The sequence below is a fragment of the Carassius auratus genome, chromosome 27 (assembly GCF_003368295.1).
Source record: "Carassius auratus strain Wakin chromosome 27, ASM336829v1, whole genome shotgun sequence".
Classification (NCBI taxonomy): Eukaryota; Metazoa; Chordata; class Actinopteri; order Cypriniformes; family Cyprinidae; genus Carassius; species Carassius auratus.
The window spans coordinates 7,729,697-7,749,383 of NC_039269.1; the positions used below are offsets into that span (position 1 = coordinate 7,729,697).

The following is a 19,687-nucleotide window of genomic DNA, read 5'->3' on the forward strand; positions in this document are numbered from 1 at the left end:
CTGCACCACGATTTCACGACTTCAGCCTTTTATCTGCTAAACTGATTTGTTTTTGATTGTTTCCACTGTCTTCATCTGTAAGTCACTTTGGATAAAAGCGTCTGCTAAATGAATAAATGTAAATGTAAACTGTTGAATTTATCACTGATTCACCTGTCAGGCAGAAAATAAATGTTTAGATTTTTTTATGCTTCTACACATGAGTAGTACTGTACAATAGGCCTACACATCCCAACATATACTTCACAAATTAGAAATTCTTAAAATACTTTTCAGACACCAGTTTCTTGTTGCATTCAAATTGGTCATAGTAACGACACTAATGTTGTGGAGATTAGGGATTATGGGGATTTCGCCTGGTGTCGAATTGGCTAGAAACGGCCCTGTTTTAAATAATACTATAATACCGACTGATTATGGTATAAATGATTGTAAACAACAGCAACAACATAATGCAATGAGTGATTTGGTACTTTAAGTGCTTTTGTTTGTAGCAGTATTTTGTTCGTTAAGTGTCTTTACCTTCAGTACGCCACGCACAGGCAGGTGTTGATCAGAAATACTTTCTTCATCCCTGGCAAACTAGTGTAGTTGTATACACTTCATCTAATACTCTCGTCTCAAGTGGGTTTCATTCTGTTCAATATATTGAGAAACCTCGGCAAAGGATTCGGACCGAACAACGAATCGATTCATTAATCGTTAACCGCTTGTTAACCCCGTTTTCTGACTCAGTGAGAAGAACCGACTCAAAAAGTGAGTCGTTCGTGAATCGGACATCTGATTACAAACAGTCGGTCTGTACGACATGACGTGGGCCTTAATATTGTCAAAGGAAAATCATCAGCTTTTTATTTAGCTTATAGTTTATAAGTAGTTTTTATATAATTGCAAATGTTTGTATGAGTAAATGAGTGTGTGTGTGGTAGTTTGTATGGGAGTATGTTTTGATGATGACCTTTTGATGTTTAGTTTTCCTCAAAACAGTATAAAAATTTTTACCCCTGCCCAACTTAAATTAAGGACACACACAAACCTGAGGTAGACAAAACGTTGCTCTCTTCTTGGTAATTCCCAATGTCCCGATTCTCTCATTATACACCTTCACCAAATAATGTATATGTGTTGGCAGCGGTTAAAAGCACGTCCTTAGATTAACAAACTAACTGAGATGAGTTTGATTACATATATAAGCACAATAATGTGACAAATTAGACACTCACATCAACCTAAATACAGAACATGGACATACATTTTAAACAAGAATGTTTTTCGAAACTATATGCTAAAGCTTTTGCAAAACAGACACAGTCTCTGTGTTTCTGGGCAGAGTGCCAGTGAGAAGCTGTTGACCTGGGGGCCAAAAATAACCCAACGCTTGTCAAACCTTCAGATGACTGTTAGTTTTCAATCAATAAAGCACAAGACATGGAAAATTTACATTAACTGTTGGTTTGCCAACATTTGCATTTGACAGATGCTTTTATCCAAAGCATTGAGGGAACTATCTCAGCTGCATGTCTAATTTATATGTTGACATCAATCAAAAGAAGCCAGATGAATCATTCAGTCCAAATGAATTCTCATGAGTCTACATCAAGAACAATCAATAGCCATTCACAGGTGAAGGTTGAGTAGGTTGATGTTCTTCATTTGCTGAAATGCAAATTGCACTTGGAATTGTCTCCTACAATGCAATACACTTTCCATTTTCATAAAAGATTCAACCAATTATTTAACACTGACAAATCAGTTAGAAAAATATATATATTGATCAAACAATGGGGGAAGAAACTCGTCCCCCTCGATGTGAATAATGGTTATAGCCTTGGTTTCCAAGTTCCAATTCCAATTCCTTGATACATTATTTTAACTTCCAAAACTTAACATGAAATTGGATTTAAAAAACAAACAAACTACACGACACACCATGACAGTACATAAGCAATATTAAAATGCAAGCTGGTCATTCTGCCAGAATAATCAAGGCTATCTCTGTCACCCTGAAATTGTTTACAAAAATATATATTTTTGCATATTGTTTTAATTGTAAAAAACAGTTGTCTATACAATATTACTTCCAGAACCATTTTAATAGTGCGAAGAACATTTTCTGAATCTAAAGACACTTTTTTCACTATAAATAACCTTTTGTGCAATGGAGAGATTTCATGGATGTTAAAGTTGGGTTAGTCTATATTTGACCCAAAGTTGGGTTGAAACAACCCAGCATTTTTTAAAGTGTAGATAGTTAGAAAACATTTTTAAAACACTCCTCCACACAATATCTTATGTCCTGCAGAGTATAAATCCATCAAAATACATTTAGTCTGCCTCTCTCTTCTCATGGAAGAGTCAATCATGAAGAAAGATGTTTATTGGTCTAATTAAGCAGACACATTCACAGATTCTTATTCCATGCCATTTAAAAGGCTTTAGAAAGGCACCGAGAGATGGAGAGAAGGCTATTGTGGAGACATAAATGTGTCTGTCTGAATATGCTGCCTAATTATGTCCTTTGAGACCAGGACAAGAGGAAAGGGGAAGGAGAGAATGAAGAGGGGGAAACGCAGGATGAGGAAGAGGGAAGAGAAAATAGAGGGGGAGGAGAGACGTGAGTGCCTCGAGGAGTCTGAGAAACAGAGGTCTTAAGCCACAGATGAATGGAAGAAGACAAACTAAACCGACGTAAGAATGATGGAGAGAGAGAGAGTTGGGGGAGGGCCGGACAGACAAAAAGAAAAAGAAAAGCCATTGAGAGGAAATAAAGAACACTAAATACACAAAAGTAAAACAAGAGCAATACTTTCAGTCAGCCTTTCTGTTATAAAGTGGAGGACTGTATACAAGAGACTTAATGACAAAGTCACACACAATGTCTCATTTAGAGATTAACATTGAATGCAGCATTTATTTATGAGGTACATATATATATATATATATATATATATATATATATATATATATATATATATATATATATTTTTTTTTTTTTTTTTTTTAAATATATACATATCAATATTTTAAACATATATACTGCATGTGTGTATTTATATATGCATAATAACTATATATAGCACAAACACATTATGTAAACAAAAACTTCGCAATTTATCATTTTACATCACTAATATTTTTTCTTTTCTTTTCTTTTTTTACATTTAGCATGATTTTCCATTTTCTGTCTCAAGATAAGCACATTTTCCCACACCCACCCTCACTATACACCTGACAGTTTTTTTTATCACTGCAGTCCTGAATACTGTACCTGGAAACAGACTTACTTGCCTTGTGAATACCTGAGACGAAATTCACATCAGTCTACAAATATGTTGATAAAACTAGTGCAGGATTCATTTTGAAACAATTTTAACAAATAATTAAAAAAGAAACAAACCTCACTATTAGCTATTTCTTAACATCCCTTTATTGACTTTATAAAATACAGTATATTCAATATATTAAATATATATTTAATATAAAGTCAATCAAGCAATGTAAAAATGAGTGAAAAATAATTAACCAAAAATTCCCATTCTTTTTTTTTCTTCTGTTGAACACCAAAGATATATATTGATAAATAAATTAATAAATGTTTTTGACTCCAGTGTTCTTCATCCTCTTTTTGTTCTTTAAAAGGAACAATCTCATACAGGTTTGGAACCACTCTTAAGACAGAAATGTCATTTTTGGGTGAACTATCCCATTAAGACATTTCCATAAGAACTATCCCATTTTTTTAATCTGAAAATTGGATTTAAAATGCAAACACATACTATTTAAATCTCTGCGTACTACTAGTATTCAGTAAGTATGCCATTCCAAACACAGCCTCTCATATTCTCTCTCTTGGTATTAACTGCATGGTTTCTAGGCTGATTGGATTTCTTCATGACTGTCCATGTCCTGCTTTCGCAGCCAAGGATGAACTGGGCATCTGGTTCACGGGGATCAACAGTCTGGATGCACAGTCAGTTCTGCAGCTGTAAAAGCCCAAAGGAGACATGCTCACATAAAACAGCACAAACATTGTGGTTAATGGTGAAGTGAGATTTTTTTTATTTACATTGCCATTATTTAATAATCTCATGCTCAACAAACTAGTATAACATAAATATAAATATATATATTTTTATTTAAAGATGTCCTTGTTACACATTGCATGTACCTACTATTATATGATAGCAATTAATTATGCATAAATAAATGAAAGTAACCCTAAATCAAACCTTTACCATATAATAAGTACATATAGATCTTCAAATCTGGCCCATAAGATCCACTTTTCTGCAGAGTTTAGCTCTAACCCTAATAAAACACACCTGAGCATGCTAATCAATGTCTTCACAATCATTAGAAAATCACAGGTAGGCGAGTTTGATCAGGCACTGGCCCTCCAAGACAAGATTTGAGGAAACCTGGTGTACTGCATGTTTTGTTTGGAAATCCCATAACCGTGTGCGTGTGTGTCTCAGACTAGACAGCCAGGTGCCGTCTGGGTGGGCTTGTTGCCATGGTGAGGAATCTGGTGAATGCATTTGAGAAAGGTAGAAAGGGGAAAAGGACAGCGAAGATGTAGGAAGATTGTTAGCGGAGCAAACATAACAGTGGATCACTGCTGCTTAATGTGGAATTGAGCCAGAGTTTATGTGTGTGTGAAATTTAAGGTCATTTCACGGTCTAAAAAGATGTGTAGTGTAGGTGCCATTTAGCCTTGTTTTATTAGTGTTTCTGGGGTCAACTTTGTTGTTTTTAAGCCATGTTGAGAAAATATTGCAAATACATTATATCTTTACATCTCTTTAGCAGTTCTGTGAGTGTTTTTGTGACACATTTCTATTTTGCTACACTACACTATTCTATTTTACTGAAAGGTTATTTGGGAAACTCAAAATGGTTCTTCAATGGCATTGGTGTTAAAACCCCATTTTGGAACCTTTATTTTTAAGAGTGTTTTTAAGATCAATTACTTTTGTTGTAGTATTCGTCATGATGGAAGCATCTGCTATGTAAATGAATATATGTAAATATTGTCACACTTTTTTCAGTTAATCAAAGGCTGTGTGTTTACAGGCACATAGTTCCCACCCAGACAAACACATTTACAGTGTGACAGACAACAAGTCAATGAGATTGCTAATGACTTCCCATATACATCACACGAATGAATATATTTTCTTAAAGTGTCATTATATTTAAGTGTCATTAAGTATTCTGCATAAAGTACAAACAAGAAGGTTATTCCATAAATGCTTCCTGTGTGTGTGTGTGTGTATATGTGAGCTTGTTTATGTGGTTAACGAGGACACAAATTTGTATAATGACATAGGTATGACACAGGTATTACAATTAGGATGTGGTTTATGAGGACATTTTTAGTGTCCCCGTAATTCAAAACGCTTATAAATCATACAGAATTAGTAATGAAAATCCAAATCCAAAATTGCACAAAGTTTTCTGTGAGGGTTAGGTTTAGGTGTAGGGTTGGGGTAGGGCAATAGAAAATACAGTTTGTACAGAATAAAACCCATTACGCCTAAGGAGAGTCCCCATAAACCACATATACCAACATGTCTGTGTGTGTGTGTGTGTGTGTGTGTGTGTGTGTGTGTGTGTGTGTGTGTGAGCTCACCTGTATTTCTGATACACTGGTCACACAGACACATTCTGACTGGAGAGTCAGATAAACTGAATGCAGTGTGTATCCCGACTCATGGGAAATTTATTACCTGGAGAAAGCGAGAGGAGAAAAAGTTGTTAACTTGTGAGCCTATCTGTGTTAATCAGTACAGGCCCTGTTAGGCTGCATGACTTCAAAATATCCAACATAACAGAGCACCAATAAAACCAATGAAGCTATACAGTAGTTTGGAAAACTGGGACAACAAGTATAACCACAAAAAACAAACATTGGTTTAATTTGATAGATCATCAAATAATTCTCAGACTGGGGCAAGTTGGCACATGTCATCATTGTCATCATAATTTGTTGTCAAAACAATATTTTGATATTTTGTATGTTACATGTTACTTTTACTGTATTTTACAAATCACTATTTTTAAAACTTGCATAAAAACCCATAATATATGATATTCATCGGAAGGTCCACATGAAAATTTGCCTCACAGTGAAAAGTCAAAATATCTCAAATTAACTTTATTCTCTGCAGTAATGGCTTTTTTGGAGCCAAATATTTAAGGTGTGTGGCTATAGAAAAATTCACTTTCATAAATGAACCTACACTAATATCCACTGGAGAAAAAGTCTTCAACGTCGTAAAACACCGGTCTCACCTATTTCTCTATAAATAGCCTAATTCAGTTTGTTTTTGACTTGTACCAACTAATTAGCACACTTAAAAAGAATGTCTGTTTGTATGCATCGTATCCGCAGTCTATTACACACAGGAAACCCGGTGCATTCACGCTTGCACCACCCAGCTTGTCCCGGCTTGTGGGGTAATTGCCCCCCGCCGAGGCGCTAAATGGAACATCAGCGACGCAATTAGAGCGAACAAGAAGCTCGCAGCGCGCGACAACCCTCCCCCGCGCGCGCTGTCAACGAGCGCACAACCAACTTCACGCGCTGAGAAGTCACTCGTGTCTGAAATGTATTCAGTGGACCTTAAAGGTGTTTGGAAGTTTAATCACACATTAAATTGTTGAATTTGATTGCAAGTGACATATGCAAACAAGATGCCGACACATTTTATCAAATAATGCATGTATTAAGTCTGTTCAACCAGTTCCCATCTCGTCAAGGAATTACTATGTAAATATTTATAATACATCTTCAGTGAATGAATTAAGATTTATTTACATCTACTTAATCGTTAGAAAACTTTTTTTGTTGACAAAGTCAATTAAAAGTTTCTAAAATATTTTAAAGTGTGGGGTTGGTATCCAAACAGATTTTGAGGGCACTCTATAAATGTCAAGTAAAACCTTGCAGGAATTTGGGCATTATTGTACTGGCACGAAAAGTGCATTTTATCGTTTTAGTATGCCAGTTTTGTCTCTTTGGTACAGCTCTTGCCTTTTAGTCTACTTCTAAATCTAATGATGTAGACTAAATGCGAGTTCAACTATGCAATAATTACATTTTGCGGGGGATATATTAGGAACAACCCAAACATGCCATGAGACTTGTTTACAGCCACAAATTCAGTGTTTGGACATAGGGTGGGATGTAAACAGAGGTGAAATAATATAAGACATACAAACATTTAGTAGTTCAAACATTTACTCAAAACTCTCCGGGGATGCTTAATTAAATTATCGAGAGGTCCCGCCTCTGGAGTTCTATGATTGGGCGCTGAGAGAAGGAGGCGTGTCACGGCTATCCTTTATATATGGACACACGCTCCACTATTTGACAGCCAAAACAAACTAGATGCTATAGTGAATTACACTTGCATTCAGATTATTCTACTGCAATTTTTGAATACATTTGATCAGTTTAATTAAGTGTTATAATTAAGTAACCAGACAACATTGCTCACATGCAAGCGCATCCTTTGTTTAGAAGACCGGGAGCGGGTGCGTGCAACTGACCGAGGATGGACTCGCCTACGCAGGGGTCCCACTGGCCTCCACTCGCGCTCTGTTTCCTGCTATTGTGGAGCTCCGTGTGCGCTCGTGAGCCGGTCTGTCAGGAGATCTCTGTGCCATTGTGTAGAGGGATCGGTTACAACTACACCTATATGCCCAACCAATTCAACCACGACACCCAGGATGAAGCTGGGCTCGAGGTGCACCAGTTCTGGCCCCTCGTGGAGATCCAGTGTTCCCCGGACCTGCGCTTCTTTCTTTGCAGTCTCTACACGCCCATATGCCTCGAGGACTATAAGAAGCCTTTGCCGCCGTGCAGGAGCGTGTGCGAACGGGCAAAAGCGGGATGCGCGCCTCTGATGAGGCAATACGGTTTCCCGTGGCCGGACCGAATGAGATGCGATCTTCTCCCTGTGCAGGGAGATCCAAGCACTCTGTGTATGGACTACAACAGGACTGATGCTACAGCCTCACCAGCTGCTCCAAAACCAACCAGCCGACCGGGGAAACCATACAACCGGAAAAATAAAAGCAGTCTTGGATCTGCTTCATGTGAAACGGAGTGTCACTGTCGTGCGCCTTTGGTGACCGTGAGCAGTGGCCGTCATCCGTTGTATAACCGGGTAAAGACAGGGCAGATCCCCAATTGCGCAATGCCATGCCACAACCCGTATCTTTCTCCGGAGGAAAGGACATTTGCCACATTCTGGATCGGAGTTTGGTCGGTTTTGTGTTTCTTGTCCACCTTCTTCACAGTTGCCACTTTCCTAATTGACATCGAGAGGTTTAAATACCCCGAGCGTCCGATCATTTTCCTGTCAGCCTGCTATATGTTCGTGTCCGTGGGGTACATAATCAGACTCATCGCGGGCCACGAAAGAGTCGCGTGCAATCGGGATAACGAGATGGACTATATCCATTATGAAACCACGGGTCCCGCGCTTTGCACTCTTGTATTTGTTCTCATCTATTTTTTCGGGATGGCGAGCGCTATCTGGTGGGTGATCCTGACGTTTACGTGGTTCCTCGCGGCAGGGATGAAGTGGGGAAATGAAGCGATCGCACGATACTCGCAGTATTTTCACCTGGCCGCGTGGCTCATCCCGAGCGTCAAATCTATCACCGCGCTCGCGCTGAGCTCGGTGGACGGGGACTCGGTTGCGGGAATCTGCTACGTAGGCAACCAAAACTTGGAAAACCTGCGGGGATTTGTGGTCGCGCCACTGGTGATTTATCTTTTTATCGGAACAGTATTTTTATTCGCGGGCTTCGTGTCTTTGTTTCGGATACGGAGCGTTATTAAACAAGGAGGAACGAAAACGGACAAACTCGAGAGGTTGATGATTCGGATCGGGGTATTTACGGTCCTGCATACGTTCGTTGCAATGGTGATTGTGGCTTGTTACGTTTACCAACAGCACAATCGCGAAGCGTGGGAAATCGCGCATGCGTGTAACTGCCCGTCGGATAAAAAAGCTCAGAAACCGGATTACGCCGTGTTCATGCTCAAGTATTTCATGTGCCTTTCGGTGGGGATCACGTCGGGTGCGTGGACGTGGTCCGGTAAAACTTTGGACTCGTGGCGAGCCTTTTGCACGCGCTGCTGCTGCACCTGGGGCAGTAAAGGCACGAGCGGTTCGGTGTACAGTGACGCAAGCACGAGACTGACGTGGAGGTCCGGTACAGCAAGTTCGGTTTTGTGCGCTCCAAAACAAATGCCACTGTCCCGAGTGTGATAAAAGCGGAACTTCATAAAAGACTTTGCAAACGGATCAACTGCTGCTTTCCTGAAATGAAAGATGCCTTTTACCAGTATTTGGTGAATCATAGCTCATGCCTGTGTATGAGGTTATGAATGTGCCTTAAAGTGCCATACGGGTGTTTATATTTTCTTATGTATTTATATTTAAAATGTTATTGTTAAAACAACGACATAGAATGTTTAAAATGTATACAAGATTGTGTGTATTTATCATTTACTCTGAGGGAAAACTATTTTGACAATAAAACACTATGTGAGATATAACGTTTATTAATGTTTATTTAAGCTCTATTGCTCTCAAACATTCATACCTGTGTGAAAGTGCATGAATGTCTGTCGATTGCAGCTAGAAGGACAATATTTGGCCTTGCTCAAAAAGAGATTAAAATGATTCATATTTCTCAGTACAGGTATGGGGCCTATATACAAATAAAACATTAACTAAAAAAATAATAATCACACTTGTAAGATGGAGAATTAATGCAAAGTTTGTGATATAATTTGTCTGTTGGATTATAAGTGGAAAATTTAGTTTTAATAAAAAAATATAGCCTAATCCTAAAATCATTATGCACAGAGGCAGGTTTGAAATATAATACAGAGTTGATATGGCACAATAATTGTAAAATTATGTAATTATGTAAAAAAAAAACAAAAAAACGATCTTTTTTGATCTCCATTAAAACGATACAAGTGTTTACATCTTGCATTACAAATATAACTGCCATCACCTTATGACCTATTATGCGTTATGGAAGAAAGAAACACATAATGCAGGTCACCATCAGCCTATACATTAATGTTAAAGGAAGGTGCAACAAAACGAAAACAGGCTACAATTTGTTTTCCCCAGCAAATACACATGAGTGCAGGGGAAGAGGAAACCCCGAATAAGAGTCTTAAAGGGACAAACACCCAGACCATTACAACCTTTGTTAAACAGGTTAAGCGAGTATCGGACCAGACCAAACATCCCACATGATGTTTAAACTTCATTAAATCTATGGAGATGACAGTTTCACTGTTGATCCCAAATATATCCTAAACCCTGGATAGAGCGGTTGAGTGAATGTCAGACAGGACCTGACGGCGTTGTATTTTCTCCCTGTGCAGATGTCACAGTCCACATCTCCAGCTTGACTGGAAGTAGGAAAAGCTGTTTTGACCTTTGTTGTCTTCAGTTTCTCCACCATTTCAGCCAGCAACACATTCTTGTTTAAAGCAGGTCTTGTAGTGAATGTGTGTCTGCACTGAGGGCAGCTGTAAACTCTGTTCTGATCATCTTGATTCCAGCATTCTGTGATGCACTTCATGCAGTAGCTGTGTCCACAAGGGATGGTCACCGGATCCTTCAGTAGATCCAGACAGACTAAACACCTGAACTGATCCTCGCCCAATGAAACAATGACTTCTGCCATTCCACCGCTTGTACACAAAAACAGAGCCACGTGGAACAGCAGCTAACTTTCTGGTTATGTGTTCTAGAGAGTGGTGCATGCGTTTAACAGCGTGAAGGCATTTGTTAATGCCTCAAAAGCGCTTTATCGATCAACCCAGTAAGTTAATGTTTATACGAATTTGTTTGCAGACGGGCTGACAAAATCACTAGCCTACCTGAGCATATGCAGCCAGCGCGGTTAGGAAACAAAAACAGACTGCGTGACTGCAGTGCTGGCGAAATGTTATGATGGCGTGCAGAGCAACACAAAATAATTATCAGACGCTAGAGTAAAGTTTACCAGCGCTGCATTCCGCGTCAAAATATCTTCTTCTTCTTCGGTTTTATGGTGGGTAGCACCAAAGTTAGGTGTATTATCGCCACCTACAGTATTGGAGTGTGTGAGTGTGTACCAGCGTATAACCTTTCAACCTTTCTTTAGATCCATCAGTATACACTGGAGCAAATGCTTGGTATACATTTTGTAGTCTATCTTCAACAACAGCTACAATGTTTTCAGATTCTTTCATTAACTCCAGCAAATTGAAATCTATGAAAACTGCAGGAAACATCCAATGGGGCATTACTGATAACGGTACTGCAGTAATAAAACTATTCTGACTTAAAATCATTTCCGCCAAAATATCACTCCTTTTGTCTCTTTTTGACTTTCCTCCATCACCCATGAACTCGGATGTACGTCATTACGTATAAAAAAAAATTTAAATGGCAATTGCGACTTTTTATATAACAATTCTGACTTTTTTCCCCTCATAATTCCGTTATACAAACTCATAAAACTATGTTTTCTTCATCTCAAAATTGCGAGTTAAAAAGTCATAATTGTGAGATATAAACTCGCAATTCTGATGAATATAGTCACAAATACTAGATATTAACTCACAGATTTCCCCCCCCTCATAATTTAGAGTTTATATCTCGCAATTCTGACTTTTTTTCCTCAGAATTGTTTGATATAAACGTGCAATTGCAAGTTATAAAGCCATATAACCTTTTTTATTATCATTATTATTTTTAGGCTATTCAGTGGCGGAAACAGCTTCCATAAGCTATATATCTTTCAAGAAGATATATATTAAGAAACTTAATTTCATTGGTCTATGTCAGTGCTCCTTTTCCTGACCTTCCTTTTGTTTGAGAAATGATCCAAATAAACTGTCCTACGTGAAATACCCTGACATCTACAACTATTTGTCTTAAACGCTCAAATTTTTATTTTATTTATTTTATTTTTTTGGGTGGAGGGGAGAGAACGTAGTTCTGGGTTTTTTCTTTTGTTTACTGTACACCTTGTTACATAGCAGCTTTTAGGCATTGCTGTATTTTTGTTATAAGTCAGAAATGACAAAGAGGCAGCTTCCTGTAATAGAAAATCAATGAAGAGCGTTTGATTGTCCTCCCCCCGGTGTGGACGTGGCCAACATGCGCTCTGTCTCCATTTATTGTATTATTTTCTACATTTGGAATCAAATACACACATTCCTACCATACTCTCCTTTCTCTATTAATAGCCTGTAGGTTTCTGGACTATTGTGCCAAGCTGTCTGGACTGAAAACAATGGACTTTTCTGGGAATTAACATTTGAATGCATTGTTGCAAAATTAGCATCCTCCTCCTAGATGCAATCACACTGAGAAGATCACACCTCAGTATTATCTCATCTGCATTTCTTTCCCTTCACTCTCTCTTCCCTGTTCTTCCCCTCTCTACATGCTGAGATCACCCAAAATCTATGCTTTTTGTTAACAATTACTATACAGTAGCCTATGTCTGACATTATTTGGAATGTCTCAGTGCAACTGGTAGTCCTACAATGGTCTCATGCCCAAATTACAATTGTTACTTTAGGCTCCATTTGGAGGATGTTTTGTCTTGAAAGAAATGTTGCAAAAGGCTGTAGGCAAAGTCAAATTACCTGTGAGTAACGCGAGTTACATAATCAGATTACTTTTTTCGGTTAACTAGTATTGTAATGCTTTACTTTTTAATTTACAATAAAATATCTGAGTACATTTTTCAAAACAGCGTTTTCCCATTTATTGACTGCCAAGTCTCTTGTCTTCATCTTGGGAGAAATCGAAAGTACAGAGGTGTTGTGTGCACTGTGTGAACATGATAGTTCTAGATTAAATGTGAATGTCCATTAATTCATCCCACTCACAAAAAATATTTTACTTTTCCTCAAAAATGAATTAAAACAATGAAATGCAAACTCAGAATATGACGCAAACCTGCAATAATTAAAATATATTAAATAACACAAACGTATCTAATCCCATTTTATTAACCAGTGTCTTTGCTGGTGACATTTGCTGATCCATTTCAACCATGTACTCACAAGCAAAAATGACTTTAGAGCTTTATCTATTTATTTATTTTATTTTTATTGCTGAAGAGTGAAAACCTTCTTCTCTTGTGTTCTACTGGACAGACGTTAATTTACTTTCCCTTCAGCCTGATGTTTATTAATTTCACTTTTTGGTCTGAAAAGGCTTTTACATTTGCTATAAATTGAACTTATATTAAAAACAATCAAGCCCTGCTCACATTTAAAAAGTAAAGTGAAAGTTATGCAAAAGTAACGTAACACATTATTTTCCATAAAAAGTAACTAAGTTAAGTTACCTTTTTAGGGAGTAACACAATATTGTAATGAATTACTTTTAAAAGTAACTTCTTCCCAACACTGCCTGGGATATAGTTAGAGTAGTGTAAAATATACATATATGTGACTATCCATTGTTTAGTTTTTTTTTTCAGCATGATTCAACTTAAAAAAAAAAAACCTTAATCTGAAAAAGGTAAATTTCCATTTTGAACAGTATTTATTTGAACTGTCCTAGCAATATAGCAGTTGTCCTGGGTTAGCACAAATAGCCTATATTTGAAAAACATAAAAAAAAAATAAAAAAAAAATTCCCCACCCCATTCATCAACTACATCAGAACCAAAATTTTCATGTGGAGAGTTTGCTAAAAAAATATTATTGATGCATTAATGATTGATTAATGTTCCCAGACCTTCGCAGATAGCACACTACTCCCACTCTGAGATCCCTATTTAAACAAGCACTCTACATTCTGGAGCTAGAAAAGTGTGCATCTTTACTTTCTCAGTTCAGCCAATATTGAGACATTTAACCCAGTTTACATTTTAATTTCCATTTAGTTTCATATTCGAATATTGTCAGAGGCCGCTTTCAATCAACAGCAGACAATAAGATTAGAAATGGCTCAGCTTCTTTCAACATGCTTCTTAGTTTTGATATCAGTGCAGCTGGTGAGTATGTGATGTCATGATTATTTGAATGTAATCGCTTTCTTAAATATAAATGCTTGCATGTATAAGCAGTGCTGATATACAATCTTATACATTTTTTATAGGTCAAACCCTTTGCTGTGTTGGAGTTAAAAGTGAACTCTTTCACAAATACCAGCAGCAGTGTGTGTGAACAGTCCAAAGACTGTCAGGTATTTTTCAATGTTTGTCTGAACTACACGCAGGACGTCACATCATATAGACAGGCATGTTCAAGTGACACTGGACTGACAGGACCATTCAGCTCAGACCCGAGCTCCATCACTACTGCACAAATACATTTGCCCTTTAACTTAAAACGGCTGGTAAGTAGCTCAAGAGTGAACATTAAAGATTAGAGCCCTGCATGTTAGGCTTTAAGGGTAATATAAAAAAAAATATGATATGGAACACAACAAATATCATTAAGTAACAGAAATAACTCAAATAGATTCTGAAATAATCACATCTTTCGCAGTTATGCCTAATGTGACATTTTTGTTTATCCAGTCAGGAGACTTTGATCTGTGTTCTGCTGGTTTTAAGGCAGCCCATATAAGGGAAGCAGGAAGAGTCAGATTGTCATGTGCGAATGTAATGTTAAAAAATGCTGCTTTTGGCAACCAACATCTAAATAGTTTACAGTAATAAAGCCTTGGACAATTGACAACAGTGTCCTCTGCTAATTTGTTATTGGATAATGGTTGCTCAAGAACAATTTCTGTCATTACAGGGAACAGCCACAGTGATAATTAAAGCATGGAATGTAGAGTCTTCCAATAATCAGCCAACAGGTATATCTTCTGATTTTGTGTTTTATTTAAATACAAAAAAAAAAAAAAAAAGTATATATATATATATATATATATATATATATATATATATATATATATATATATATATATATATATATATATATAATAATTATACATCATGATTTATTTTCAGAGAATCTAGAGATTGGCCACTTCCCCACCAAAATAGATCTTACTACTAGTCAGAAATGGTCCGTGGGAGAGCAAAGTGAGCTACGATTTTTCTACCGTGTGGTATGCTATGAATTCTACTATGGCGATGACTGCTCTGTTTTCTGCCGTTCACTGGATGACTATTTCGGTCACTTTACCTGTGACGATGCTGGCAACAGAAATTGTTTGCCTGGATGGCAAGGAGAATATTGCACAGAGCGTAAGTGATTTTTTAAATTTGTATTATTATTTATTTATTGTTAATGTTGATATGCTATAAAAGCTCCATATATTTATTTATACACGTTATTTCCTTTTAGAAAATCTAATTAGCCTATGTAAAAAGCAATAATAGTAGCCTATTACATTATACATTTGTTTTTATTGTATTTTTGAAAATAATGCACATTTATTCTATGTTTTTAACAGCTATCTGCTTATCTGGATGTAGTGAGGAACATGGTTCCTGTGGTGTCCCTGGTGAGTGCAAATGCCAGTTTGGATGGCAGGGCCCCCTCTGTGAGGAGTGCTTACCTTACCCAGGGTGCCAGCATGGCACCTGCAAACATCCCTGGCAGTGCATGTGTGAGAAGGGATGGGGTGGCCTGCTGTGTAACAAGGATCTTAATGTTTGAATTTATATATTCAGTGTTTTCCTGGTTAGGTGTGTTTCGTTTAGGCTATAATGGGCTGTTATGGTTGAGAAACCAATTGAAATAAACTAAACTAAATAATAATGTCCTATTTCTTTGGATTAGGTTGCCATGTTAGCAACAGTGTTTATGACATTTAAAACTTATTAAATAAACACGACTGAAAATTGGGTGCACCTTCTTTTCTCTCATAAGGGCTAGTATGACATTTAGGCCATACATTTCAAAAGCAAATGTGCCATAAAACAGAATAACCATCACACCTGTCACAGCCAAAACATATGATATTATCATGACACTTTGCTCGTAGATGTCAGAACTACATCATCTGACAGCAAAAAGCACCTTTCTCCATTGAGTCATTCACAAATATGAGGACTAAAACAAAGAAACAGAACTTCAAAATGATAAATGTGATTCTAAGCAACTAAAAGGCATGTGGAATTCAATATACAGCGCCCTCTACAACATTTTGTGACTAGAAATCAATTAAGCAAACCACATTATACATTAAATATGATCTCCCTTTAGAACAGTTTTCCCTCCTTGCATTTAGGAAGAAGAGAAAGTGAAACACCACAGACACCTTTTGAGCAAATCCATTTTGTTTTATTGATTTTTTTTACTCATAACAGTAAGAGTCAATTCTAACAATAATAAATGTGCATACAACAAGTCTTTTAGAATGCAGCACAATATCATACAGCAACTATAAGCAAAGGGCAGGTGTAGGATTCGATGGAGCAAGTGCTTTCAGCAGGCAGGACCACCTGTGGTTTGTCGTCTGCAATGGCCGACCGCTTTTAGGCATTGGGTTTAGTGAAGGAAAGTGATGCTTTGGTTTAATAGCTCTTGTGCAGCAACCTCAAATGAGTAAAACGCTGACCTCAGTGGAGGATTTGACGGTTACATTCATGTTGTTTGTGTTTTTTTTGTGTGTGTTTGTGTGTGGTTGGTGTCCTTTCCCTGCTGAAGGCACGTTAACAAGTAACAAAGCAACTGTTGTTGTGTTAAGTGGACGTCTTTTGCTAGCATCTAGAGTCGGTTTGAAGGCCTTTTTAATAATTGTACTGTTCTTACGGTTATACTCGAATGGATTATCAGTGAACGTGCCTCAATTCAGGCTCAGATATCGATCGAGGTACTTGATTTACACAATGCTGTGGCAATGATAGTTATGGTAACTTATCTACGTACTTATCTATTATGAGAATTTTTTACTCTGTAAATTTTTCTTCTTCATGCAGTTATTTATGTCCATCATACGACAAATACTGTGTTTTTGAAGGTGTAGTATCTTTTTGTTATGTACTGCCAATTTTTGACTCTCGGTCGTGTCGGTATAGTACTGTATGCAGGCAACGCAGAGGTTTATTTTTATTTTATTTTTTATGAACGTGATGGCCGGAAATGATAATATAAGAGCTGTGCCATATTTCTGCAAGCATCATTTGTTAGCTGGAATATTACTCTGATTCTTAAATTATCCTAAGAAAATTTCTCATAGTTATAGAATCTTTTATTATTCAAAATAAGATCTCAATATTATACATGTTCCTTTTCTTTTCTTTATATTGACTATGTACAGAAGTGCAAAAAGTCAACCTTCGTCCCTTGAGTTATGGCTCTCTCTCTCGTTTGCAGCTCGAGGCCCGACCCTGTGACCTCCCTCCTTTGTTTTACATTTTTAAATATTCAGAAATATCTGGAGCAAAGTTGCTGCAAATTATGGCCTGACATTGAGGGATCTGTTTTTTTTTTTTTTTTTTTTTTTTAAATATTACAAGACGATTTTTTTTTAATTCTGAAATGCATACAGTAGAAAATAACTTCTTTTACTCGAGCATATACAATTGATACTTTAACCAGCTAAGTGTAGATGTGGTCTTAATTCGACACAAAATAAAGGGTTAAAATATCAACCTTACCGTAGTTACAAATAATCTCTCTTTCTGTCACTTTACTTTTTTTTTTTAAGACAAGATAAAACATTTTGTTCAATAAATTCAAAACCAAATTCCTTGAAATTTCAAACATTCTACAATGAAAGCTAACATGAATAAAGAATACAACACTACTAGCTAAACATTATGAATTTAACATGATGTAAAATAAAGTGATAAACAATAATTAATTTCCTACATTCTAAAACAGTTCTAAAAAAAAATCTTTATATGCAAACAACACAATATATTTCTAACAAAGGCTTTGAAAGAGTGAACGTTAAGTGTAACATGATTAATATACATGTAAAATAAATGTGAAGAATAAAATCGAATCCGCTGTAATTTCCCATTTGTGATTGAGAGAATGTTTGTGTGGGTTCAAACACTGAAATATAAGGCGTTAAGTGAGGAAACGGCAATGGCGTGCATCCTTTCAAGTCTGTGCACCTAAACCAAGCTGAAATCCAGATTCTTTTCATCTCGAGTTTAGTTGTGTCGCTAAAACCCTCGCCAGTAACTTGGGTACCTTGAATGATCATCTATTTCCTGGTTTACAAGCAGCCTTGTTTGTAAAACGAAGCTACACAACTTCCGTGATCAATATAACCAGTCAAAACATATTTAAATAAAAAAATCAAAAGAGGAACAAAGACTTTGGCACAACTTAATGTTAAAAACATCTCATTATATTCTTCGTTACTCTTTTACGTCATCCAGCGGTCATGTACTATTCAAAAACAACTCAAAATCAACACAGATGAGAACTGAAGACAAACCCTGACCCAACACTAATCTCATCTTTCCGTGTACCTAGTCTCGAACTCACAATCTGTAACTAAACACTCAAGCATGAATTTTAAAGTCCTCACACCGTTACGGTAAAGACTGGAACGCACTCGCTCTGTTTCCACATGCGACTGCCGAATCTACGCTACCTTGACGTTTTCTAACGTGACTCTCATTCTCTCGATCAAGGCAATATAAAGAAACAGGGCATTAGGAACAAGGCAACCCTGTTCTCATAGGAGTCAAAAAGGCTTCATAGTTCTACAAGGCCTAATGAAGAATGATCAACAAATAAAAATGGCACCTTTCATAAAAAAGCCAAACAATTATGTATAAAAACAAGCGCTGTAAAAACATTAATCTCTGGTAAACATAATAACACTGTTGATATAACACTCTCGATCCGTGTCTGGTATTCAGCCGGTGGTTATGGTACATAAAGCTTGCAAGAATGTGCTTCTGAAAAGTCTCAGGTGATCAGTTTCTACCCAAAACATTCATCTGTCAATCTCGACTCTGCGCTTACAATCTAGTTGTAGAAGCCAGAACTAAAGATAGAGAAAACTACATACGATTAATTATTTTGCAGGATGTTTTGTGCCATTTTGACGTTCGATTAGCTTTTCGATTTAAGGTGCACCTTTTGTAACTTTGTAAACCTTCAGACAAATCAAGAAAATCAAGGTGTGTATCACAAAAAATATCTCTTGGTCTACTAACATGCCAAAACGGTGTTGAGCCAGACATGAAAATAACTTTTTCTACTAATCCGACTTGAGAGTAAAAATGCCATCCTTTGGGACATAATGATGTAGTTCACTCAAATTCTATACATCATGTGGAAGGACATTCAGTTTCACCCCGGTAAAACCCTACTATGACATATGACCAAATTCTTATCCTCATTTTATATTCTATCCGGTGGTGATCTTGACGTAAAAAAAAATTATTTTGTTTGTTTGCCTTTTGTCCGGGGCAACAGCGCATTCCTTTGATCTGTGGAAAAGTGGAAAAAATGCATATTTAGAACACTTGAGAATAATTATTAAAGTCAAAATTTGACAATTCAGTCATTAATTAAATAATTTCGAATGTTGAAGAATATTTTCCATACAATGACAAGTTAAAAAAGTGACTTAATCATTGTATTCTACTGCCAAATTTACACAGCTGAATGCTGCCCAGAGATGGCATGAATGCATTTACATGTTTAATTGCATGCTGTTATGGGCTGAGGTGTGTCAAAGCAAGAATAAAAGATCAT

The 19,687-nt window shown here is 36.9% G+C and overlaps 3 protein-coding genes and 1 long non-coding RNA gene across 22 annotated transcripts in view; 2 read left to right on the forward strand and 2 right to left on the reverse strand.

Annotated features, from left to right (window-relative positions):
• Nucleotides 1–3,053: 3,053 nt before the first annotated feature.
• Nucleotides 3,054–11,755, reverse strand: LOC113045297 (uncharacterized). Its single transcript, XR_003275970.1, has 3 exons — nt 10,928–11,755; nt 5,633–5,729; nt 3,054–3,983 (listed from the first exon to the last, which is right to left on the reverse strand). It is a non-coding gene; the product is annotated as an uncharacterized LOC113045297 (long non-coding RNA).
• Nucleotides 7,512–9,963, forward strand: LOC113045295 (frizzled-8-like). Its single transcript, XM_026205572.1, has one exon. It carries the CDS (start codon nt 7,560–7,562, stop codon nt 9,285–9,287), a length of 1,728 nt encoding a protein of 575 aa, XP_026061357.1. The 5' UTR covers nt 7,512–7,559; the 3' UTR covers nt 9,288–9,963.
• A 2,061-nt stretch (nt 11,756–13,816) lies between the features above and the next one.
• On the forward strand, nt 13,817–15,863 carry LOC113045300 (delta-like protein C). The gene is made up of 5 exons (XM_026205594.1): nt 13,817–14,052; nt 14,157–14,396; nt 14,804–14,864; nt 15,019–15,258; nt 15,468–15,863. The coding sequence occupies exons 1-5, from the start codon at nt 14,002–14,004 to the stop codon at nt 15,671–15,673; spliced, it is 798 nt and encodes a 265-aa protein (XP_026061379.1). The 5' UTR covers nt 13,817–14,001; the 3' UTR covers nt 15,674–15,863.
• A 769-nt stretch (nt 15,864–16,632) lies between these two features.
• The window catches only part of LOC113045299 (muscleblind-like protein 1), a 30,369-nt gene continuing 27,314 nt past the window's right edge, over nt 16,633–19,687 (reverse strand). For all 19 annotated transcript variants that reach the window (XM_026205585.1, XM_026205584.1, XM_026205586.1 and 16 more), the window contains one exon: nt 16,633–19,419. The gene's annotated coding sequence lies outside the window, so the exon portion shown is untranslated. The remainder of the gene's footprint in view (nt 19,420–19,687) is intronic.